This window comes from Thunnus maccoyii, chromosome 14 (genome assembly GCF_910596095.1).
Source record: "Thunnus maccoyii chromosome 14, fThuMac1.1, whole genome shotgun sequence".
NCBI classification, from domain to species: domain Eukaryota; kingdom Metazoa; phylum Chordata; class Actinopteri; order Scombriformes; family Scombridae; genus Thunnus; species Thunnus maccoyii.
Window position 1 is genome coordinate 18,910,963 of NC_056546.1, and position 25,678 is coordinate 18,936,640.

The following is a 25,678-nucleotide window of genomic DNA, read 5'->3' on the forward strand; positions in this document are numbered from 1 at the left end:
AATATCTGACAAATAATGGTGTTTCTCTTCACTCATTTATATTAAAAACCTAGCACTGGGATCATAGCATATTTTCGCAAGTCGTTCTCTAAAATTGAGCTGATGAAGCACTAACCTCACTGAGTTATGGAAACAAATGGGGAAAAAAATCCCAACTGGCATGGTTCCACATGAAGCACGGGGTATATATCTAATATTCTTTAAGGCAGACTGATCGATTCACTTTCTTCAAACAGCTTGTAGTATGCCAAAGTGGAAAGATATTTCTAAAACAGAGTATGCCTAATTTAGAGACATCACTTTCAGTCTAAAAAGAAGGACCCCAATCTTTCAATCATCATTACTGAAAATATCAACATAAACTGTGAACAATATTTCAGGCGCTGCAGGCTGAGATCGGGCATGCTGTTATAAATTATGGGCCTCCCTACAAGTTTGGTTGCAATACATCCAACACAGTGCACATGCCAAAATACAGTTCTGCTTTATGATGCCAGTCCCCCTTTTTAACCCAACAGGTAGCACCTAGGGATATTTGTTATGTCTTTTTGAATTCTACATCACACATTTTGTAGAAGGAAAGCAGCTCACTTGTTATCAATTGTGTTGATATTTTTGTAGTACGCTGTTTATGTCAAATGCCATCATTCAATGCAAATACAAGATTAGGGAGATGTTTTTATTGCATAGAATAAAGCTTGTTGAAGTTGGAAAGGCATTGCCCCTGACTTAAACTCTCATACTAACAATTAACATTGGACTTTGTTAATATATAATCATGACATAACTATCCTCCTTTTATAGGCAACTAAAACAACTTTTAACCAAGTAGTTTTAGTTACCTATAGTTAAGGTGGATATAATCAATATTATCAGTTGTCCCTCCAGTAGTTCCAGTTTTAACATCTTTCAGCTCATTGTTTTGGTTTTAGTCCACAACTTTGACTGATTTGGTTCTCACCACTCTCATGGCAGGCAGCTAATCACAACAAAAAAGCTCCAAAACCCACTGTACACTGCCTGCACCACCAAACGCCAAGTGGACAAATTTAGTGGCTAGCTTGTAAGGATAGTGGAACATTTATCAGCTAAGCAGCCAGATATTTTCCTCTGGTAAGGAAAGTAGACCAAAAACAAAGCTAAAAAGAGGGTTTGCTAACAAGTGCCATATATCAATTTATAAGGTGAGATAAAATGTTAGTGTTGTGTTTACAGATCATTTTAAATTCCCCCAAGTGGCCAATAAATATGTTAGTGCAGGTTTAACTATAGTTACTTGAACCATAACGTTACTGTAGCTGCCATGCACAGATACTATTGAAATCATTGAAAATGGCTGTTTTCTTCACTGCTATGAACATGGCTAGTGCAGTTTTATGCAACATAATTGTAAAATAGATAGAAGAATGCCACCTTATCTGTTGCATAGAAGTTAAACCATTCCAATAGGTTGAACATGCAACAACACTTTAAATTTTTGCATTTAGAAAAGAGTATCACCAATTGACATACTGAACACCTGAGTCAATTCATAATGGTCTTTATTATTGCTTTACTAAATACCTGCTTATAAACTGGTATGTTTGGGTGGTATGCAGGATTTAATATGTTTTGCATCACCTGCAGCAATGATTTTATGAAAATAAGCAGAAGAAAAAACTGGGTAATTAACATAAGAAGCAATATCCTCCATGGATACAAAACATAGGCCAACAAATGACAGGTATCTACAAAAGCATATATTTATCAGCAGAAAACTCTGGAGAGTTCAGTCTAAAAATATGACATATTAATCACTTAGATGTTGCCTGATGTCTGAAGAATAGAAAATGGTTCAGTGCTTTTAGAACACAGTTGCACAAAACTGACAATCATGTTGGAAATATACCAAATTTATTAAGAGTGCAAATCAAAGGCAAAGACTGGAAAAGTTTATTCTTTTAATATTTACCAAAGAAACAATAATAAGTTGCAATTGAGTACAAGTATGAACAGACTTTTTCTGTTGGCACAGTATTTTAAAATGCTTAATTTTGATTGTGAGTTGTGACCAGAGAACCAAAACAATTCATTAAGGATTGTGTTTTTAATTTTTATTTTTGGCATTGTAAATGTGCTGTTGTAAGAGCCAAATGCAGTATTGCAGCTTGATTGTTTCCCTTTTTCCTTTGAACTGCAGCTTTATGAGTAGACAAAAGAAAACCAATGTTTCTCTAGTGTGGAGTTGACTGTAGGATTGCTCTGTAACAAAAAAGAGATGTAACTAAACAACAAAATAAATACTGTATGGTCAATACAGTTTGGCACACTTTGGCAGGTTAAAAAGGTAAAACCTCACTGGTATGAAAAAATATGAGTGAGAAGGCCAACCGAATCTCAGCTTACCACAAATTAATGAAAACATTCTTGTGAAATGCATTCGCTTTTGTCCACCATCTTGTGCTGGTTCAAGAATTTCACCTCTAGCACCATAATGCGATTGCTCATGGCTGTCCCTCTAAATAAATGGCTGCAGCTCAGAGAGAAAACACACAAAGAAGAGGAATCCTATTCCATCATTGCTAGCTGTGGTGTCTGTGCCTGCTTTGAACTCGAATTTTGCAAAGTAAATGCTTTGGCCACCGTGGGACACTTAGCTAAGAGCATCAAAGCAGGGCCTAGGGGAAGGGGGCTGGGACAGACAGTAGCTCGCCTTGTGGTGGACCATCAGCTTGATCCCAACATCCAACTACTCTGCGACTGATTCTGAGATCCAACTATTGTGCTGCAGTAACTTTAAGCCTCTGCGCAAGCTGTGGATAGAGACCCCTCTGAAGAGGAACCATCAATTCCTTGTGCACAAAGTAGTCAGGCAATTCCATTTGCAATCAACAGATGATAAAAGGCTATCAGATAAATTGTGTCCGCAGCTAATCTTCATACAGTCTGCCCTTTACTTTGTGGCTCAATCTTGGAATGGCCTCAATCTTGGAATGGCCTCAAATGTATATTAAAACACTGTAATTTACCTGGCATAATCGTGTGCACCATCTTAGCTGCTATAATTGTTTTGTGCACGACATATCTTTAGTCAACACATACTTCTGTGATTTGGATTTGATACAATCTCCATCCAACCAAAGTTCATTTTGGAGCTTATAATTCTGTCAGCAAATGTACTTTATCTATGAGATCAAGAAGCCAGCAGTTGCTTCAGAGGCTAGTATCAAGGGTTAAACTTTCACATTTTGAAAGAGGTGTGTTCATCATTTCATATCACTGTGAATGATTTGGAACACTGCAAGTGCCAAGAGAAGACAGGAGGTATCTTACTTCTGTCTGCTTCTCTGATTTCCATATTTCCCTCTCCAAAGTAAAACTCTGAGCCAACAGCAAATATTCTCTGCAGTTCTATGAAGACGCACCATCTGTCAACCAGAATCCAGTTAAGCTTACACACAAAATCAAAATGTGAGAGGAATGATGCCTTTTGCCAGCCATTGTTTTAAAAAAATGGAGAAAAAACATGGCTTTAAAGCTGCACTTTTGTCATGACCTCCTGTCAACACCTCTATAATAATTTGATAAGCTACTGAGATGAAGAAGAATGACAAATTTATCAGTAGCATTATATTTCAGAGATAAACCTGTTAGAAAATGATCTGCAGTGATGTAAAATAAGCATACAGGGGAATGCAGGGAATCATCAGAAACTCAAATCATGCCAAAAATATTCTTTTAAAAAAGGTTAATAAAATTTGTGTTTATATAAAGATCAAAACTTTGAAAATGGGACATCTTATTGTTGTTGTTTTTCATGTATTTTTCTAATGTAGGTTTTAATATTTTGATTGAATGATTGTAGTAGCAGTATGTCCCAAGCATCCAAAAATAACAACATGCCACATGGGATTAAGAATTATTTTAAAAATAATTGCAAGCTTTGGGAGCCTTTCTAGCATTATTTGCACAGACGTACACATGTGCTGTGGGGATACTTTTTGAAAATTACAAATTAATTATCTCTTTTTTTTCTTCTTTTTTTTTAATAAGCTTTCTTTTGGACTTGGGCTGTCTAGCCTGATATTTAGACTGAATGGCCATTTCATTACCAATCACTCAATGAAATGTAAAATGTGGCTGGTTATTCAGAGGTGTGGAACCAGGCTCGGGAATGTCTGCTGTGTGTATAATCATTATTAGTATGTTGGAGTAATGACAGATTTGCAGAACCATTGTCATCCCACATTAACCTGCAGGTCGACTCCACTGCTATTAGATTTTCAGTCAACCAAGAAGACTCAACATACTATGAAATTGTGCAGACCTGCTGCATGTCACCCTCACCTTCACTTAGAGAGCCTGACTTCTTGTGGTTGCTATTAAGTTGAAACTGCCATGTCAAAGAGTGACATTTCTCTTATACTGTATTCTGCACGATTGTATAAAGTATTGTTTATGAGGTATCATCTATAATTACTGTCAACACACTGAAGTCTGCTAATGAATGCTAAATGTAAAGAGGTGACAGATGCTTGTGGCTGAGGGTTTGTGAAGCCCCACACTGTCTGTGTGCTCAGTGTTTCATTTACATTAGATTTGTTGCAAATTATTTTGATTGATTTTATTTCCTTTATGGCTCCGTGCAGTTAGTGATGGGTTTGTTTATGCTGTAGCGCAGGCAGAGACATTGATTAGGCCTGACGCCTTTTCTGTGCCCGCAGTACACGGTGTATGGGAGGAGTGGTCACCGTGGAGCCTGTGCTCATTCACGTGTGGCCGAGGTCACCGCACTAGGACTAGGATGTGTGCCCCTCCCCAGCATGGAGGCAGGGCCTGTGACGGACCTGAGACCCAGACTAAGCTTTGCAACATAGCCCTATGCCCAGGTATCATCCCTCTGCTATTTAAAAAATAACAATATTAACTATTATCCCTGACGACATGATGATGGATAGATAAGAAAGGTCAAATCATAAAGATAATTATAATAAACTCATTTCGAAAGATCAATTCTGGATGGAAGCAGTTTACCTTACATACAGATATATAATCATTATTGAATACTGTTCTGCAAAGGTGAGTAAATGATCTGAATGAATACAGGTTTTGTGGTGCATTTAAAGTAATAGTGCTTACACAATAATGTGGTTTAGGAAACCCTGTTGAGAGTCAATACTGTAATACTGACGTCAAAATCACTTACCCGCAATTGCCTATGAATGGTAAGCAGATTAGTGATGATGAGTTTTTCCTCACAGTAAATGTTAGCTTTGCTCTGGTAACAGACTCGGTAAAAAAACCACTCAATCCCAGATGCTTTCCCTCGGCCCAGACAAGGGAAATGAAAGGCAGCTAACAAACAGTTTGAGTACTCTGCACTTTGTGCCTTTGATATTTTAATAATCTAAATCTTAATATGAAGATATTCTACCGAAATACTTTTCATGTTTTATTTTCCTTTTGCCGTTGGCTATTTTGAGAACTTTTAACCTGTGAAAAACTAAAGCAGAAAGCCAGCTGCAATGCAATTCTCCGAAATTCACAAGTATTTATACAATTCTTTTCTTTCCACATAATGTCTGTTATATATTGGCTTTCAATCTGAGAGAGAATAGTGATCTGAATATCTCCTCCCATTTCTGTCTGCCCTCTTTTTCCCTTCACTTGGGACATGCTTGTTGGGTTGTGGTTGGTGCCTCAGTGGACGGACAGTGGCAGGAGTGGAGCTCTTGGAGCGATTGCTCGGTGACCTGTGCCAATGGCACTCAGCAGAGGACCAGGCAGTGCTCAGCGGCCGCCCATGGGGGATCTGAGTGTCGCGGTCACTGGGCAGAAAGCAGAGAGTGCCATAATCCTGACTGCACAGGTAAAATCCTGAGCCTCTTAATTCTATATCCGCTTTGATGTCTAAATTCGAAATTATCATTTGAAATGGGGAGAAGAGAGACAAAGAAAAACAGCCCGTCCCATATTGTCATCATCGTTATTACAATCATGACTGCCATCAACATTACTATCAATTGTAGATTACATGTGGAGCTGGACTTTACTGAGCTGTTCTCTCTGTCTAGTGTGCCCTGAAAAAGCTCTGTATCAAGAATCAAAGCTGTGTTGTAAGAATCAAGAATAATGTTTAAGACCATGCTCTATCAATTGGATTTGTAAAATCCAGTTAGATATACTGTATGCCTTTCTCATAATTCAGGGTTAGCTGTCCAAACTGTCTGTCAACACCATAGATGTATTAGAGGCTCAAAGATGTCAGCTTAGTGGTCCCCATCAGGCTTTGAATTGTCTGATCATATGAAAGGCCTGAGCACTCTCATAATCTCCTGATGCAATTTTCACTGCAGCAGTGTAAAACAGCTGGGATTTTTTTTTCATTTCATTGGTATGTGTGTGGCAAAGAGGTTCCTCTCAAATTTTGAAAGTCAGTGGGACTGTTGTGTAACCAGTCAGCCAGCCTCATACTCTTGTGGACCACTGAAGTAGCTTGTGAATGCATATTTTTCAATTTGTGTATATGGTAATGAACCAGGAGATGCTGTTGTTTGCTTCACAGTGAGAGGATGCATTATGCAATTTATTCATTTAATGAGGCCTACCTACGTATTTAGCAATTCTTGTTTGTCTCCAAGGTGAGAGATCAAACATTAGTAGAACAATACAGTCTTACCATAATTTACCATGTCGGCATGATGTCCATGCCTACTAGAGGAAGTGCCTTGCTTTGTGGAACAAAAGAAAAAAGGAGTTCAAGGAAAACCCTATATGTTACAGAAATAGTCAAATTTAGTCTTAATTTAACAAGTATTCTGTAAAATATGAAACAAACCAGAATAAAGTAAACAAACTGATTAGTTATTACAATAAATGCCTGTACAGGATTTTAATCAATTTCTCCAGGACTGCTGACACAATGAACTCTTCGAAAACACACGAGGATGCATCTATCTGAGGAATCAGCTGCTCTGATTCCAGAGCAGAGGTTTCACTATCTGCTGGGAATTGATCAATGTCTTGCGGATAGTTTTAGCCAACAGGTCACAGTGGTTTCTGTTTTTTTTCTTTCTTCCGGAGGCAATACTGACAGAGGTTAGTTGTAGGACATTAAATAGACCCACACGTGTGAAGGAGGGGGTAAGCGTAGGTTAAAATGAAAAGGAGTGTGTTTCCTGCTCACAGGGTGTTGTACCTTTCCGTTCAGACAAGGGCATGTGATTTACTACACTGCTGAAGGGAAGCATCTGTTTTCTTTTTTTTTCCTAATGCACAATTTAACAGTGTTCATTACAAGGGCATAAAACATGCTGCTGATTTTGGAAACTTCAGCATAAATGCGTTTTCATATTGGCAAAGTGAGGCGAATAATCACCACTCACAGAAAAGCTTCTTCAGCCATAAAACACACATCCTCCTGATTATTCAGAGTAATCTTGTTCATATTTGGACCATCACCATCATACTGAATCTGTAAACTGAATACATGGATAGCAAAGGAAATAAATGTAATCAAATCTAATATCATGTCTCACACTAATTAAAAGCTTGAATAGCACAAGATAAGTATCGCACATAGTGCTGTATCATCTTAGTTGATATCTGTTCGTTTATTGGCAAATTGGATGCCTCGAGAGTATCTGTTTCTAACTGAGGATGATTCTGTTGTAGCTAACGGCCAGTGGAATCCTTGGGGTCCGTGGAGCGGCTGCTCTAAGTCCTGTGATGGTGGTTGGCAGAGGCGAGCCCGGGTGTGTCAGGGGGCAGCAGTGACTGGGCAACAGTGTGATGGCACTGGAGAGGAAGTCCGGAAGTGCAGTGACCAACGATGTCCAGGTGAGCCAAAGGATAATTGCTCTGTAGGACTTAAAACTGCAGTGGCCACCAAGAAACTGAATGAAAGCGGGGAGATAATTATCTCTGTGGAGTGAAATGGCATGTCTTGTTACATAAAATCAGTTAAAACACAATCTGCAGAGCAGATGCAGATAAGCGGATACAGGGGGAGGAATGAATGAGTATGAATATTTTCCAGTAAATGAAGAAATTGACATGCAAGTATTATCAAAGCTTGTTGAGCGATCTTCAAAATAATCTCTTTTTGAAGTGAAGTCTTAAACATAAAGTCACTTAATACTTTCTATTCTCTGAAGTAAGGAAGCAGAGTTCCAAAAAAAAAACAAAACATGAGAAACTTTTATTGTTTTATTATTATTCAAATCATGTAGCATTAAATCACACCAAAGTTATGACTGAAGAAGAAGGTACATTTTATTAAAATTCTCACACAGAAAACTCATGTTCACCAACACTATACGGCTTTGATCTCCTATATTTCCATACCTCCTCATATGTAATATGGAGAAACTGTTGCATCACATTGGAAATTCTGAAAGGCTCTTTGCATTGATGTTGTACCACTTTGTTTTGCAGCACCATATGAGATTTGTCCGGAGGACTATGCAGTGTCAATGGTGTGGAGACGGACACCTTCAGGGGAACTGGCCTTCAACAGATGCCCACCAAATGCCACAGGTAAGGACAAGAGCAATATGTCTGATATCTTGATCCATCTTTTCTTATCTTTGCATAGACAAATTATTATTGCCTCTCTTGCATGCGTTAAGATTAAATAAAAAGAGCCATACTGAAATACATTTCAATATGTATGGTGTGGAGTCAGTCTTTTGCTGAACTATTCAAAAGCGTGATTGACTTAAATTTTGACTTATTTTCAATGAATGGTTGTTTGAATCACAGTGATTTGCCATCAAGTGTCTGTCACTTGAAAGTGGCAGTACTGTCATGCCCGTGATGCCAGCAAATTACCCTGCAATTTCTCACAAGTAGCATTGTATCACTGTTATAATACACATCACAATATTACTAATTTTGCAGGCTACATTATGAGTAAGCTGCCCTTCAGTATAGAAGTTATATAACACGCCTTTCGTTTTTAAGTTCCCTGCCTAATCTTTGCATGGTGCGTAAAATCTGCAAAACATCATGATAATGAAATTATATCTGGTGCCAAGATCCTGGTTCCACATCTGAGGAGGAAGCACATATCCCTTCTTCCTATTTCCACATGCTGTGAGGTAACTCATGGCTGCACCCGTCAGCTTGCAGCTTGTGCAGTGGTTGGGAAAAAAAAAAAAGGGTACTGTGACTCTGAGAGCATTGCTTAAGAAAACACACTGAGGTCTGTTTTCAGACATTAAGCAGAAGCTTTAATATGTGCACAGAGAGAAGAGCATTAGAGCAGAGGAGGTGTAACAGGGTGAGAATAACACTCTGTTCTCGAAAGGAAGAAAAAAGAAGAGAAAAGGGAAGGAGAGGCTAAACATGGAGGCAATCTCTTATAAAGCTGCAGTGATACAGGTTACTTTTGTTGTTGTTGAAGGCCAGTTTGGTAACAAACAGACAGCAAGACAATGTGGCGCTGTTGGCTGCTAAAGCTACGTGTTGGTTTGACACGGTAAGCTGTTGTAAAAAATGGAAGGTGTTTTCAATTGGCATTTCTTCCACAACCATAAAATGGCTAGCTGGCAAACTAGATGTAGTAGCAAACACTCTGTCATTCACAGATGGCTTACTGTACCTGCAGCAGAGTTACGCAGAGTAAGATTTACTAGCATGACATTACTTCTCCGGCTTGACATTACTTTTATGGATAATAACTGTTTGCTGCTACAAGCTATTCCCAGCTCTCAGTGAGAGTTTTTTTTGTGATTTGTTTTGTTTTTTTCTTCCTGTACGATGTGGAGGGAAATTTAACATCTTTACTGATTAAACAAAAACATGTCTCTACTTTATGTGTCAGATTCAGGTCAGTCAGTCTGGATGAGACACTTGACTCCTTTTATACAGTGAAACTCATTAGTATTCTTTACTGAGCAGTATCGCATTAATTAATTATATGTATAAAAAGGAAGTCTAAAGGAAATAGAAGCTATACTTTAGTGCAGTAATTCACAACTGGTGGGTTGCGACCCAAAAGTGGGTCGCAGATCCGTTCTGGGTGGGTCGCGGACAGCTGGTCAAAAATAAATAAATAATATTTAATACGCATCGGATGTTGGACTTGTCTTTTATTTTGAAAATAATATATTTTGACAGGCATGGATCAGAGATGTGCAGCAGTCTCGCGCCGTAGCCATGGTAACCATCATTTGATTGACGTTCACTTTAAGTTTGTGTTGACGTTCAGAGGCAAGATGGCGAAGTGAAATATGACCCGGAGTATTTAAAATGTGGATTTTCGTACACTGAGGATAAAAAGGGATAGAAAGCCCAGTGTGTGATATATAGTGAAGTGCTTGCAACTCAGAGTATGAAATAGGGCTGTGCGATTACTCGATTTTTATTTTCGATTACGATTTTGGCCACCCTCCGCAGGCTGCACTTCACTCAGCTGCTCTTCCTACTTTAACCTGAATAACAAACTGGCTGAGTGAAGTGGAGCCTGCGGAGGAAACACCGGGGCCGTCGGGATGTAATAGTCCGTTGAGGTGCTGCGGTGTTGGGCTGCACAGATGGGAAACCCCTCGGCTGACAAGATGTACCACTCTGTTTGAAAAAACTTTTTCTTCTTCTCCTTTTTGGTTTATATCAGCGGTTGGCAACCATCGTATTATGTGTATTACTGCCACCTTCTGCTTCGGACTGTGGACCAAAGATTAAATCCTACACATTAATCCTGTCTGTCTAATAAACTCAAAGAAAACTACTGCTCCACCCACTTGGCAGGATCATTAAAGTTTTAATGCTGAACTCTAGTCTTCCTAAGTTCTTCTCTTATATATTGTCTTTCTTGATCATTAGTACAATCTATGATTGCATGTGTAATAGTCTCCTCAGCCAGGTGGAAAAAATATGTGCATATATCGGCATTGGCAATCGGCAAAAATGAGAGTCAAAAAGTAAATGTCATGTTAAATAATCGTGATCTCAATATTGACCAAAATAATTGTGATTATGATTTTTGCCATAATATCTAATTTTGTGGCCTTATTTATTTTGTGCAGTTTTGATATTTATCTTAGTGTACATGCAGTTGTCATTGTCCTCCTCAGTTTCTTAATAATGTGCTCTGAAATGCACTTTGTACATGTAAATATATGTATTTATGTTAAAAAAAAAAGGTGACATATGTGTGTTTTCAAAGGATATTTTTGAAAAATAAATTTGCTTGGTTTGAATTCTATAAAAGTGGGTCGCGACTTAATGACCATGGGAAAATATGGGTCCCAGAGTGAGACCAGTTGAGAACCCCTGCTTTAGTGGACCCTGGGCTTTAAAGATAACTTTATCCCATAAATAGTTCACATATGCTACTGAATTTAGATGTTGTTACATAGGTAGTATTGACTGCTGCAATACAGAGATGTACGCCATTGCTGTAGACTATGCACTATTATTTTTAATGAGGTCAAAACTCCAGCAACACTGGAAGTACAATTTTATTGCTAGACCATGTTTCGGCTTATGGCCTTCATTAGGGTCATCATGAAACACATTACAAACAACATTTAAATAGGGTAGATATGAAGGCAGAAACAAATTAAAGAAGGTAAAAAGAATTTAAAAGACAACTAATCATATACATCCACACTCATATCATCCAATGGGGCACCTACAAAGATGGGTTGGGTATATGGTTATGTGGCTTCAGGCCAGTTGTTGTCCCAGACTGGCAGAGAGGCAAGGAGAGTGTCCAGTAAGGGACATGGGTGACACCATATTTTGTCCATTAACTGGAGAATTGCAACTAAGGGGTGGTACTTGAGTTTGTACAGAAGAGGCATTAACCCAAGATATGCCTATTTTATGTGGCATACTTTAAAAACACTTAAATTTAAAAAATGTGTTATAAAGTGCTATATATAGAAAGAGTAGGAAGAGCAACAAGATACATAATAAAAAATTCATTAAAAAAATCATAAAAATCACTACAAAACCACATAAATGAGAGGTATTTAAGAACCATTATAAAAACTCATTAGATGAGAAGTCCTCATTCATGCCCCCGGAGATAAACTTTTGAAATAGAAAATATAAAATGCTTCTATCTTTTTCCTGAGAAAATTGACATTACCACCTCTTTGGCTGGACTTAATCACTTCAAAAAATAGAGATGAAATGTGATGTTGCTTTTCATTGAAATGTCTTGCAACAGGACTGTTACATCTTGACATCATTCCTCTTAATGGAGCTCCTATGTTCAGTTAAAGGAACAATATGTTTCATCTATATTATTTTACCACATGGACACTGTATCATATAGACAACATTTTTTGTTTTACAGGTAATAAAGTCCTTAATGTTATTTGTTTTTCTATTGGTAAGTTAAGTTAAGTTAGTGGTTAAAAGACTTAAGGTTTTTGGTATATTGGTAATTTATGCAGGCTCCACACTTAGTTGCCTTGAAGAGGTTTAGTTGTGAGCTTACTGTTCAGGACTTCAGAATGCTGACATGCTCTAACAACCCTATCCCTTGTGTTTCTTCCTCTTTTAAAAGTTACTGTAGGTTGATCTTTAAAGGTTTCTTGCAAGGATGAGTCATTTTGAAGAATATGCCAATGTTTTAAAATGATGTCCTTGATGCTCTTAGTTTTAGGGATGAATGTGGTGCAGTAAATAAGGTGTGGCTTAGATTTGGAGGATTTTTTTAGCTTGCAGATACAGTCTTCTTGGTATTTTCCTTCTCTAAATTTGGATAACATCTCTTCTTTACTCTTATCATATTGTTCTGGAACATCGCATATTCTTTTCAGTCTAGTGAGTTGACTGACAGGTAGACTTTTGTTAAGAGGGATGGGATGAAAGCGTTCAGCATGAACAAGTGTATTCCGATTTGTAGGTTTGGTGTAAAGAGAGGAAGAGAGGACTTCATCTTTCTTTGTTACATTTATATCGAGAAATTTAATGTCTTCAAGGCTGTAGTTAAGTGTGAACCTCAGGACTGCAAAGTCACCATTTAGAAACTGTAAAAACTCTAATAGAGTGGGGATTGGTCTTTTCCAAAGTAAAAACACATAATCAATATAACACCTCCAAGAAATAATAAAAGGGAAAAAGGTTTTTTTTTTGTGGTTCATACAGCATTTGTTCTTCCAACTGACCAACAAAAGGACAGACGAAACTAGGTGCCATTTTAGTGCCCATTGCAGTTTGGAGGTATGGTATGTTGTTAAAAAAGTAGTTTCTCTTAAGAACAAAGGAGGCCAAATCAACTAGGAAAGTGGGAGAGTGTGTTCTTACTGGTCTGTTGTTAAGGAAATGTTCCAGTGTATCCAGACCTTGCTGGTGGTCAATATGTATGTATAAGAACTCGATGATGAAAGCTGTAGTAGTGCAGTAGAGGACCAGTGCCATGATAAAAGGGTAAAATAACAGATAGCAGACATATTTCACGTTTAAGCTTGAGGCATCCTCCTGTCACAGCTGGCATTGACCACTGGATAAAGACCATGATGGAGAACAGTTCAGGTCAGGTCAAGTTTATTTGTAAAGTTATTAATCACAGTTCCAGTCTGAGGTGGCTCCACAAAGCCCATATTATGAAACAATGAATGAAATGAAACCTCTCAACATTTGACCTGTATTTAGATCAAGGTCAAACCCACAAAACCCTCAATGAAAAAAAAGAGAAACCAAAGGCCTCACAGTTCCAGGACAGTCAGACATGTAAAGGCTGCTGAGAGTGGGTAAACAGAGATGAAATATTGATCAGCAGAGGCAACACAACAAAATGTGCGACATGAATGCAGTAAGACTGCTTGGATAAAGCATCCAAATGTGTTAGGGGTATCAGCACCTACTCAGCCGTATAGTCACTGTCATCATCAAGGTCATCATAGGAACAGCACCCAGTGCAGGGACGTCAGCACTGTCTCGGTCATCGTGGATGACAACTGCCACCAGAGGCGAGAAGGGAGGAAAAGTCGAGATCACAGAGGATAGATACACACAGCAGATGAACTCATTCGCTTCATATCACTCAGACAAAGGATCATACATTGATAAACACACAAAGTACATTTACAACAGCCCCCTGTGTAATTAGTCAAACTACCCTGATGTCAGACTGGGTGACTCTCAGTTACTGTGTAAAGCTAAATCAAACCACAAAAAGGACAAAAATGACGAAAAAACTATCTGAAAATTTAGATTCCTGAATTTCTTGAACCGTAAAGATCTCATTAACTCTATTTTTTTTACAGTTTGAAATAAAGGAAATTACAAGTATGTCATAAGATTCACTAAATATCAATAGAGAGCACCAGTAGTGGAATGTACTCCAGCACTTCCACACATGTATATTTTTTTTTTTACTATTCATGAATTCCTAATTTATTTTGTCATCCTTTATGCCATTACTCCACTATATATTTTAAATAAAAGCATGCTAATTATATTCCACTGATACCGTAATTCAGGAGTTTACTTTGCAGTGGAGGATTTACACGAAAAAAGTTCATGTGTTCTAATTTATGTGCCTGTCTAATGAGTGCTTCAAATTTCAATTATCAATTAAAGTTCAAGTCACCCAGCTGAAAGAGGGAGCTATTAGAGCAACAGAACCACAAGCTATTAAACAAACTCTTCACTTGTTAATGCAGAGAAAAATGATCATGTACTCTAAACAAACAAATGAGACGCCATCCTTTAGAATGAAGGTGGTAATTTTATTGGTGATATTAATACATTCAGTGAATAAATACTATCACCAGAATGCAAGGTTTTTACTTTTACCGGTGTAATATATGTAATATAATACACATTAAGTCCACTAAAGGTCTTCTGATTATTTGTAGACATGTCTTAGGCGGACTGTTTAAATAAAAATTCTCCTCTAATGGTAGCCAAGTAGAGGATGCTGTAAAACCGGACAGCGACAGGTCAATGCTTCAGTGGAGTGCAGCCTTGGGTTTGATCAAGCACATTTCCACTGACCTATATTTCATACTCAACCTACTCTACATACATCACTGATGATGCAAGGACAGATGTCGGACTGGTGCAGAATCACAGTGAAAGAATCACGTTGCCGTCTCTGACCCTGTTTGATCCCACCACCGACACGGATTTGTGTGTTACATGTACAATAAGGGATGACACAGATGTGTTTCACTCTGTCCACTGAGTGTGGGATGCAACTTTTACTGTTGCTCCCATGAGTGCCTAAAAAGCTTGTAGACATTTTTATGATGAAATACTACTGAGTGTGGTACTGTACTAGGTTTTATTTTATACAGCTAATAAACCACAACCATGATTTTTTTTTTTTTTTCTAAATTCATGATTTTTTTTTTTTCCTGGCAAAACTGTTTGTGTAAACAAAAAAAAATGAGCTCAGGTCCAGGCATCTCATATTAAAATGATTTTGGCCTTGGGCAATTTGTATCTTCCAATCCTGCTGAATTCACATTAAAATTGCAACATCATATAATACTAAAATGAAAGCAGTCAGCTATGGGTTATCAGAGGGTCAAAACCTTGCTTTATAAAGTCATTCTGAAACTCTTTAAACTCATTTTTCCAATCAATAAGACAAACAAGAGGCACATCTATAAGTTACTTTAATACTTGTCATTTAAAAACAGCTTTTGAATATTAGCTTTTCTGACTGCTTTGTATCTTTTCCCACTTAAAGCACACAGTCTTCCTCAGTTTACAATGACCTTTAGGAATGTCAGAACAAAAACACTCAAGTGAATCTCTAATTTCTTGAGTTTCTTTCTTGAGTACTTTTTTTTTTAGTACTTTTCTGAGTGTAAGGGCCAAACAGATGATCAAATAAATCTGTGAAAAATGTACTGTTGAATGCTGGCATCTTTAATGGCAGGAGCCTGGATTATGAAAGCAAATAAAATCACCCAGGTGAGGCCAGTTTGGAGGGAGACAGATGCTCAACACGGTGTAAAGCAGTGGGCCTCTCCTGCGGCCCTCTGGGTTGTCTCAGGGTGCCGCATGGGCGCTCCTGGCATAGAGCAGTGTTTTGTGTGCACTCATGGCTTCAGTGCACCAGGTAGTAGCTGCTGTGGAGAAGGTGGGCATAAGAGGTGTGGTTTTGATCTGTCTCTGTCTGTGTGTGTTAGTGTGTGAAAGACAGAGAGTGAGAGAAAGAGAACAAGAGATAGCAAAGGTTTATGTGAAGCGCGGATGCCAGGGGAAATGTTTTGTACTGTGGGAGTTTTCCTCAGGATGTCAAGCACCTGTGTTGGAGCGGTGGGGTGATGTGTGAAGTGCACTCCACCAGGTTGACAGCTGGGAAGGTGTGATGTTGGACCCCTATGTAGGATGTGTGTGGCGATGTGGGTGGATATTGGGTGGTTCGTCTATTTCGGGATCACTGTTTAAATGCCTGACAGCTATCACAGCTGAGCTGCTGCATGCTTGGATAAGCCACTGTTAGTTGTATTAACACAGCACACACTGCATATATTGAAAGGCACGGGACTGTGCCACTAATATAAAAAAACAATTCTGTTCAAATACTGCAGCACTTTCCTTCCAGAAACCTCTCTGTCCCTCTTTCTATAATATGCTTCAACTCCACTGCGAAAGAATAGGCAACATCAAATTTTGATGGTGAATGATGGGCAACAAAAATGGGGATGATAAGTCTGAAAAAGAATTAATATTTCTGTCTCCCTCTCCTATTTTTGTCTTTCTCCTTTTCCTGTATCCAACTCCCTCCACACTACTTTCATCTGCCTTTCTTTTGCCTCTCCTTTGGTCTTAATCCCCCCCCTTAAACTCTACGCCTGCATCCTCATCTCCCTTCTTATCCCTCCCTTGCTTTTTCTCCTCTCCAAATCTGTCGCTGTCTCCTTCCCTTCTACAGGCACCACTAGTCGACGCTGCTCTTTGGATCACCGTGGTATGGCCTTCTGGGAGCAGCCAAGCTATGCTCGATGCATAACAAATGAATTCAGATACTTGCAGCAATCAGTAGGTGCAAAGTCAGCTCCCTCTCACAGCCTCTGTTTCCAATGCATAAATTACCTCCCTAGTGTTTTCCCCATCCTCATCACACTGTAGCCAAAGATTAAGCACTTTCAATAGAGGAGCAAATTGAAACACTAATTACGGCATTTTTTTTAATGTAATGAATGGTCATCTCCAAGCCCTTCACCTTTTTGATTTTGAGTTTCTGGCATGTTCCCATCTGTTTGTCACTACATTTGATATGTTAGAATTCCCCAAATTCCCTATGCACACATAGAGGAAACAATTCATAATTATCATTTAAATTGTAAATAAGAAGCATGTTGTACTTTCACACTTTTACGTATAAATAAGTGTTATTTTGCACCTGTACTTTACTGCCTTTTAAATCTGTTACAATACATTACAATTGAATGTTTTTATTCATAAGAAGGATTGCACCAAAAAGAAATCATGTTAAAAAGTTAGGGAAACTCATTGAATGGCAAATCTTGTTCTTAACAGAATTAGTTCTTACCCAAAAGAACTCCATCTGAGCTTTTTTTATTGCATGTATGATGGGACATTTGGATCACAGAAAAAAAAGAACAACTTTTCATTAAAGTGTGAGTTCGTTTTAAAGATCTTTTTAAAATAAATGTTTGCATTAGTGTGTTAGCCTGTAGCCTGGGAACACACTGGCCCATCTACTGAAAAAGGTAATTTTGGTGACTCTCCATCACCATTAAAAATAAAATAATTCAGGTGAGCTGAGATAGCACATATAGTGCTGCACTTGTGAATGCGTATTTATGAACATAAACCATGTGCAATGATGTGAAATGTCATTTCACTGTGCAATTTCTCCCTAAATGTGTGTCTTCTGCTCCAATTAACTCTTTCATTCATATTGGTTCATTTCAAAACATCCGCCAGGCAGAATACATTTCGGCCTGGCTTAGATATAAGTGTCACATAAAGGGCCTTAGAGAGAGGAGTCTTTCTTCTTGATTTTATGCACTCCATTTACTCCAATGTGTAGCTTAGTGTTTATCTCACAAACATGCAGAGGACACCGATGCCCCAAGTTCTGTCTTCTCCTGTTTTTGGAGGTTCAGGGGCACCTTGCAAAGGGCCAGAGGATGCTGGCGGGAGATGGGATGTCCCAGGTCACGAAAAACCTGCTGGACCTCACCCAGAGGAGGAATTTCTATGCTGGTGACCTGCTGTCTTCTGTGGAGATCCTTCGCAATGTGACCGAGACCTTCAAGAGAGCTAGCTATGAGCCATCTTCAGATGATGTGCAAGTGAGTGGACAGCAAGTGTGTTTATTTTAACATGTACATGGATGTGGATCTTCTTTTAAATACATTTAAATCCTACTGAAATGTGGCTTACAAATGTATCTATTTCGACAAAAATTAGATAATAATATTTGTAACATTGGTATTATTTGATACATCTTACTACCAACACTATAATATATGAGAGAAACCATCTTCTAATGTGTTTGAAATAGCACAAAGGCTGACAAACACACCCTGTGGCTCTATTGTATCAAGAGATCTCCTCCACATCCTAAGCTGTTTCATCTCATCATGTTTGGGTTGACTGCAGTCTTGATCCTCTTTATGTCAATAGGATGATGGAGATTATAGCTAAAGCTCCACCTCCATCCCCAATAAGATAATTTATGTCCTCAGAGCCGAGTCATTTTCAAAGACACCCTTCTCGGGTCTCTTTGTGTTGCTCTTTGCCAGCATCACAATTTGTGTATGTTGTTGTTTCAGTGTTTTTGTGTGAGTATGTCTCTGCATGTGTTTGGCTTCCCATTTAGAGTGAACTAAATGGGAAGGAAATAATTGTTACTCGCTATTTGGTGGTAACAGCAGAGCAAGTATTGAATATTGTATGTTCATTTGTTATGTTAATGAAAAACCTAATTCTCCATTATAGTTCTGTTGTGAGTTTCTAATCTCGCTTTGTTACTATATTAAGCTCATTTTGCTGCCATTCTTCTGCACAGAGTTCCAAGTAGTAGCGCCAGAAAATTAGAAAAGTATGTGTCTGGCCCATCAGCCGGTTCCTGTATGGAAATAGAAATAATTTTCTGCTTTAATAATGTGAAAGTTCAGTGAGTTTTAAAGCACCATAACACTGCACAGGATCTGCTAACCAGTATCAATATTTTAGATATGAAAATGTTTTACCGGATCCTTTTAACATCACAATATACCCATATTGTTAGGTGTTAAACTGTTTTTCAAATTTGAAGGAGGGGGCATGGGAAAAAAAATAAATTAAAGTACATAAAGAAAGGGGACATACATACGTAGTATTAAGATCAGTGATATTAGACATGCCACCAGTATATGAGATAGGATTTCATTGGCAGACAGCTTGTAATTCAGTTAAATAATTAAATTGCCAAAATGGTCACCTCACTTAATTATGCACTTCCAAAGCTCGGTGGTATTTGGACTACAGAATGTCAGGGATGTTCTTTTACTTAGTTTGCTGCTGGTTACATGCACATGTAGTCACAATCTCCACTGGATGGAAGGTGTATGGTCTGCTGCTTACATTCTCCAGATATAAAACCGAAATGTGTTGGCCATGGATGCGCAACCCAGAGCCCATTCAGTCATTTTCCCACCATTGAAAATGTATGAGATGAGGAAAGCATCCTGTCTCTGGTTATTGTGAGAGCTCTATAGTGTGTGTGGGCAGACAGGAGAGCAGTCAGCCAGCCCACCCCCTCCGTGTGTCTCTGCGCTAATGCAGTGTTAAAGTGGGCACATTACCACCAGAGGGAGCATAAGCATTCAAGTAGAAAACAAGATAGCCTGTGTCAAGAGAGAGCCACTCCCTCAGGCACATTGTAGACCAGACGAAATAACAAGGCTAAAGATCAGACAGGGGTCCTATTACTACTGCAGGCATGCACCCCAAGCAGCCCCTGCTTTCCACTGCCGAAGAAGACAATCCACACAGCTGCTCAAACATTCCCTTTCATCTTTTTTTCTGATTGCAGCTTGTGCTTCTCTCCTCTAGTGTTAAATCTTTGCTGAAAGCTGCAGGGGTTCAAGGTGTATTTTTGTAAGAGCTGATCCACAAATTCCATCTTTTCTCTGATGGGTTCAGTGGGAAATTTCTTGGTGCTACTGAGCCCTGCAGGGACCATTATTATTCCCCTGTAAAAATCCCTGATTTCCTGCAGGAATGTCAGTACAGTATTTTATCCATAGCAGTCCTTTCTGACTGCCTAGTGTTTATGTATCATGATTTTAAAAGCATCTTGCTGCAGTGCAACACTTGTGTGTGGGTGTATTACGTATTCTCCCTTTCATCATCTCCACAGAACTTCTTTCAAATCATCAGCAACCTCTTGGAGGAGGAAAATAAGGAGAAATGGGAAGATGCACAAAAGGTAAGCATGTTGCAGTGCACTTAGTAAATAATTCAGATCTCTGCATGAATGTTGTGTGCTTCAGAAAGCGACTCAAGGCCTGTTTACACTGACTCTATATTAATGGCAGAGATAAAGAAAAGTCAGCGTAGTGTTGAGATAATGTTATACTTACACATATCGTGGTGAGAGGTCATTTAGCAGGTGTGACATCTGGCCTCATTTGGGGAGTTAGTTCCTCAGAGCTCCACTTGATGGCAGCAGCACTGCCACTGAGACTGTCCAACCATTAGCACTGCAGGACTCTTTCCTCCTGCACACAGATTGTTTCACCCAGCTGATACAGATCATGGCAACCAGAGTGATTAGACCATTACTTAAGTTGAATTTTATAACACACTGTCATACTTCAGGTTTAGATGTTTTATTGCTTGTTGTACAGTAGCTAAAAGTCTCCATGTGTGTCTTTCTCCGGTAAGTCAGCTCTGTCATAGAGAATCTGTATGATGAAAAAAAATTGTCTCAATATCCTGTACATATTTAGAGGCAACAGACTGCAGTACTGCAGTAATATGCTGTAGATCAAAATTTTGAGTACAGAACTCTTCCATGTTTATCCATGGAGATTGGCTTCTGGCTGCATCCTCTGTTGGACACATCTCTCAGCTTCAGAGGTGGCAGCTCTCAAAACTGTGACTGCTGTCTGAGACAACCTGAACCCTGAAATCACACACATCCAGACTCTGACAGAGATACCATCTGTGATGACTGCGAGTCTGCAGAGGGCATCTGCTCTGTTGTCACCTTCACCGCTAAATTGGCTGAAATTAGGTATCACCTGCACTGACGCATGACTGAGAAGATGTCTTAAAATTACTCTGATCTTTTCTTTTGTCTTGGTTTCTCCATGCCTGGATAAAACTAAGATGGTAGGGGAATGCAAGCAGTTCAAGCTCTGCCAGGAGTGCCAGTCCTGGCTGTCTCTACAGGCAGTAATTACGTGTTTAGTCACTGCAGCTTTAGTTTGGCAGGCCCCAAAGGTAGGCTGTCGGTGAGAAAAGCTCACAAATGAGCAGTATCATCAGTAAGAATACGTCAGAGATAGAGACAGACAGAACAGAAGAAATATAGGAATAGGAAGAGTTGTCTCTGTGATTGAACATCCAGAAGAGATATGTGACAAGGTTAATTATTTCTAGTTATTACTGTGCCTGTCTGAGGAGTGCTGCTTCAGTTTCGGCACTCCACCAAGTGGCTTTTGGCTAAGCACTGTCATTTGATTTCAACAGACGATGCTTGGACTTCACAGTTATCAATTTTTCTCACTTGCTGGCTTTTTTTTTGCATTAATGAGTGTTCAGAGCTCAGTTTCCACATCACCCACACACTGCGTGCTGTGGACATTCAAAACCCTCACATGAAACACCTCACTATGAGGTTTTACTGGCTGTGGAATTGGCTCTGTGCGGAGATCACTATATATTCACCTCCTGTCACTGTTACCATGGCAAGGAAAGGAAGAGCTCTGTCTACAGAGCCTCCACTGCAGCCATTTCCCTGCGCCGCCTTCACATCTCATGGTTGCCATGGAGACCAGCAGAATGAGCATGACTGCACTGTGCGTCAGACATGCCGGAAGGGGCGACGTGATGTGCTTTTCTCCCCCACTATGGCTTTCACTCTGCTGTGTCAGAGGCTCTCAACTTCAGCATCACTGATCCGCTTGCCTGGCTTAGCAGCAGCACATGAAGAGGCATGTGCAAACACACAGAACACAAGGTGTTACAGAGGAGGGAAATACCTGCCTCAGGTGTTTGTTGAATATCAACCCAGAGCGAGGCGCTAATTGCTAAATGCCACTCAAAGGCCTTCCTAATTGCCTGATATCGTCATTGTGTGGTCATACATTTGTTAAAGTCCTGCAATAATATTTGTATAACAAGACACATTTCTCTAACAGACATTTTGAAATGTGGTTACAGCCTTATTCTGTGTAGCTGATACTGCTGTAAAAGAGTGTGGCATAAATGTTGTTATGTATGGCACCGCTACACAGTCCCACAATCAGCTTGCACATTGACCCAGTCAAAGGACAAAACTGGTGGTCCACAAATCAAAGCCTCTTATTAGATCTGACCCATCACCACCAGATTGGCAGCCAGGATAGTCGTCCAATCTTTTGAAGGTCAATTATTGGATTAGTGTGTCTTTGATTTATTGACTTGGAGGGAAGAGCTGACTGGACCAACAGTGTAAGTGGTGGAACCATGGAGCTGTCCATGGTGCTGAATTCCTGCCTCCGCATTCTCTCACTGAGAGCTGATGACCATGAAGCGGCACATGAACCAAAGCAATCACCCTTGACTTGGCAGAGCTTTTCAGAAGGGAAGCCAACCAGCAACTGTGTGTGCAAACCCAGCAGTTACGGCTTTCATGCTGCTGTCACATGGATGCTTCATTTAGAGCTGCAACTAACGATTTTGTTTTTATGATTCTCTTGATTAAAAAAGCAAACAAGCCCATCACAATTTCCCAGAAAGAAATGTGTCATATTCATTTTTTTTATTTTGTTCAACCAGCACTCAAAAACACAAATATACTTAGTTTTAGTTTTACTAAAATAGAAAATTAACAATTTTTCACACACAACTTTTGTCATTTTTTCTTAAAAATGATTATATTGTTGCCAATTTTCAATTGATCAATTAATTGATGAATTGTTTCAGCTCTAGATGGTTCATTTGCAAATATATAAGAATGATATAACATTATGTCATATTGTGTAATTTTGTACTTTTTAAACAAATTTTAAACTCACTCTAAATGTCTGTAACACTGTGACCCTTTTCTAATACATTTCCTCTTTCTCTTTGTCTTTAATTCTTCTTTATTATCGCTTCACTTTTTATTGCTTGTAGCATAGCTCTAGGCTCATGGCAATGTTGACCTGTCTGTCTGTCCATTTGAAATATCTCAATAACTATAAACTGGATTGCCATGGCATATAGTACTGATATCTATCCTACAAAGGGGATGAATCTTAATAACTCTGGTGATCCTCTGAATTTTCATCTAGCGCCACCAGCAGGTCACATTTATCACTTTTCACTTGTGAAATATCTTAATGGATTGGCGCAATATTTTGTACAGACATTCATGGTTCCCAGATGATGTATCCTAATTACTTTGGTGATCCCCTTTCTCTTCCTCTAGCACCACCATGAGGTTCACATTTGTGATTTTGATTAAAACATAAACTTTTGGAGAACTGCCAAGAAATGTGATCTAGACATTCATGTCCCCCTCAGGATGAATTGTAATCACTTTGGTGATCCCCTGACTTTTCAAGTAGCACCCGTTTTTATGTACTTTCTTACATAAGTAACTTCAGCATTAAAATATATATACAGTTCATGTAAATTATGGTGACACTTCATTTTACAGGTCAGTGAATTTCATTATCGTTATCCATTTTGACAAAGTATGAATACATATCTCAAATTCATGTGATCATATTATTAATTTCAACTGTCCACTGTACACTCAGTTCTATACAGTAATACAGTAGAGCATACAGCTGGTAAGAGAGCAGAGTACAGTACTTTTTGATAACAGTAAATGACCTATTTTCTTCTCTAAACAGGCAAATAGTAAACATGTTGTCCTGCACCAACAATGCAGTGCCACTCTTGGGTCAGTCAGTGGCAACACCGCTTTTTGCCACCTTGTGGCAGACACATAATAATGTAGCAAATGACAAACAATGAACGAATGGACCAAATAATAGTCCCCCTCTGCTTTCATTAGGTGGGAGACAATGGTAGATGCAGTAGAAAAGCAGTTCAATTTTGGCTGCTCTCTCTGTCCAGCTTCCCTCATTGTCATTACATGGACAAGAACATGGTCAACTAAGGTTCTATAAATTTCATTAGAGATAAAAATTCATGCCCTTCCTCTTCCTCATCCTCATCTACCTCCTCTCATCCACACTCTTTCTCTTCTTCTAGCTCTCTCCTCATTGTTGGCATCCACTGTTCTAAAACATGTCAACTCCCCTTCGGCCCTTTTATGCATCTGATTGTTCGTTGAACAGTAAAGCTTGGTATTGTTTATATCCTGAAGACTGTGTGTTAATTGTGTTTAGTTGTAATGATTTGAGTTCTGTATACTGAATGACTGCTCTCTACATGAAAACATGATCTTACTCTGCTGTATAGATATACTTGTATTTAGGATTTTGCAAAAACGGTTCACAAATCTGCAATTTGTGTGAAAACAGGTGAATAGTGCTTATTCATTGGTCGAAAGAGTCTATGTGTTGGTAGCTCATCATGTTTGGTTCATACATACAGTTTCAGCATGTAAGCGATTGTGAAAAACCGTATCATAACTGCTTATTAGGAAGTAGCAGAATATATATTTTAAATAATGTTGGGATAATTTACGATACATTTTGGTGTAAATGGGGTAATTTTTAAGAAATTTCAAAGAAGTTACTTACTAATTATTATGTACTTATTATGTACTTATTTATTACCTGCTTCTAGGGAAAAAGCAGAAAATAATTGTTAAATAATGGCAGGGTAATTTTCGATAAATTTTGGGGTAAATGTTGCAGTAATATCAAAGAAATTTCAAATAAGTTACTTGCTAATTATCACCTTCTTACCATGAAATTAATGGACCTGTAAAATGAAGTGTTACTCTGTCTTTCCCTATTCTTATTTTATACTTTCCACTTTCGTTCCCCCAGCAATACCAAGTACTGCTGCATTTTGTGAAATCATGGCAGCTGTGTTGAAATTGAACGCATCTTCTCATCTTTTTTATCTTGTCCAGATCTATCCCGGAGCAGTGGAGCTCATGCAGGTCATAGAGGAATTCATCCACATCGTTGGACTGGGCATGAAAGATTTCCACAATGCCTATTTGATGACTGGGAACTTGGGTAAGATTCAGCCCACTTTTCCTCCCAGCCCATCGCCGCTGAGCTCGTTTTACCATTTATTTCTGCTTGACATGGACACATAATCCCTGCTCTCTGCTGACTCCTTGTGTCAATTTCCCCACCATCATTAATTTAGGATAAATGGTGCGTGGTAAGGGTGGGCGAGTAAAATTACTGCAAATCAATAATGTAAATTAAAACTGAGCTTGTGGTCTTAATGTGCTAAATTCCTATGAAAACACTTAACCCCCAATCCAATATCAAGAGCGTTCAGTGTGGGAGCCCCCCACCAGAGGAAAGCTCTTTTTTAACTAGAGCCATAAAGAAAAAAATACACACAGTATTCCTAAAATATAAGGTATTTTTTAGATTTAGATTTGAAGTAATACAAGCTAAATAAAAAC

General features: G+C 38.8%; 1 protein-coding gene across 1 annotated transcript in view; it reads left to right on the forward strand.

Moving 5' to 3' along the window:
• The window catches only part of adgrb3 (adhesion G protein-coupled receptor B3), a 123,910-nt gene that overhangs the window by 52,105 nt on the left and 46,127 nt on the right, over positions 1-25,678 (forward strand). Inside the window, exons 5-12 of the mRNA XM_042433483.1 lie at positions 4,704-4,868; positions 5,684-5,848; positions 7,654-7,818; positions 8,416-8,517; positions 16,835-16,941; positions 18,030-18,224; positions 20,279-20,347; positions 25,166-25,274. Coding sequence (XP_042289417.1) covers positions 4,704-4,868; positions 5,684-5,848; positions 7,654-7,818; positions 8,416-8,517; positions 16,835-16,941; positions 18,030-18,224; positions 20,279-20,347; positions 25,166-25,274 — 1,077 coding nt within the window. The remainder of the gene's footprint in view (positions 1-4,703; positions 4,869-5,683; positions 5,849-7,653; positions 7,819-8,415; positions 8,518-16,834; positions 16,942-18,029; positions 18,225-20,278; positions 20,348-25,165; positions 25,275-25,678) is intronic.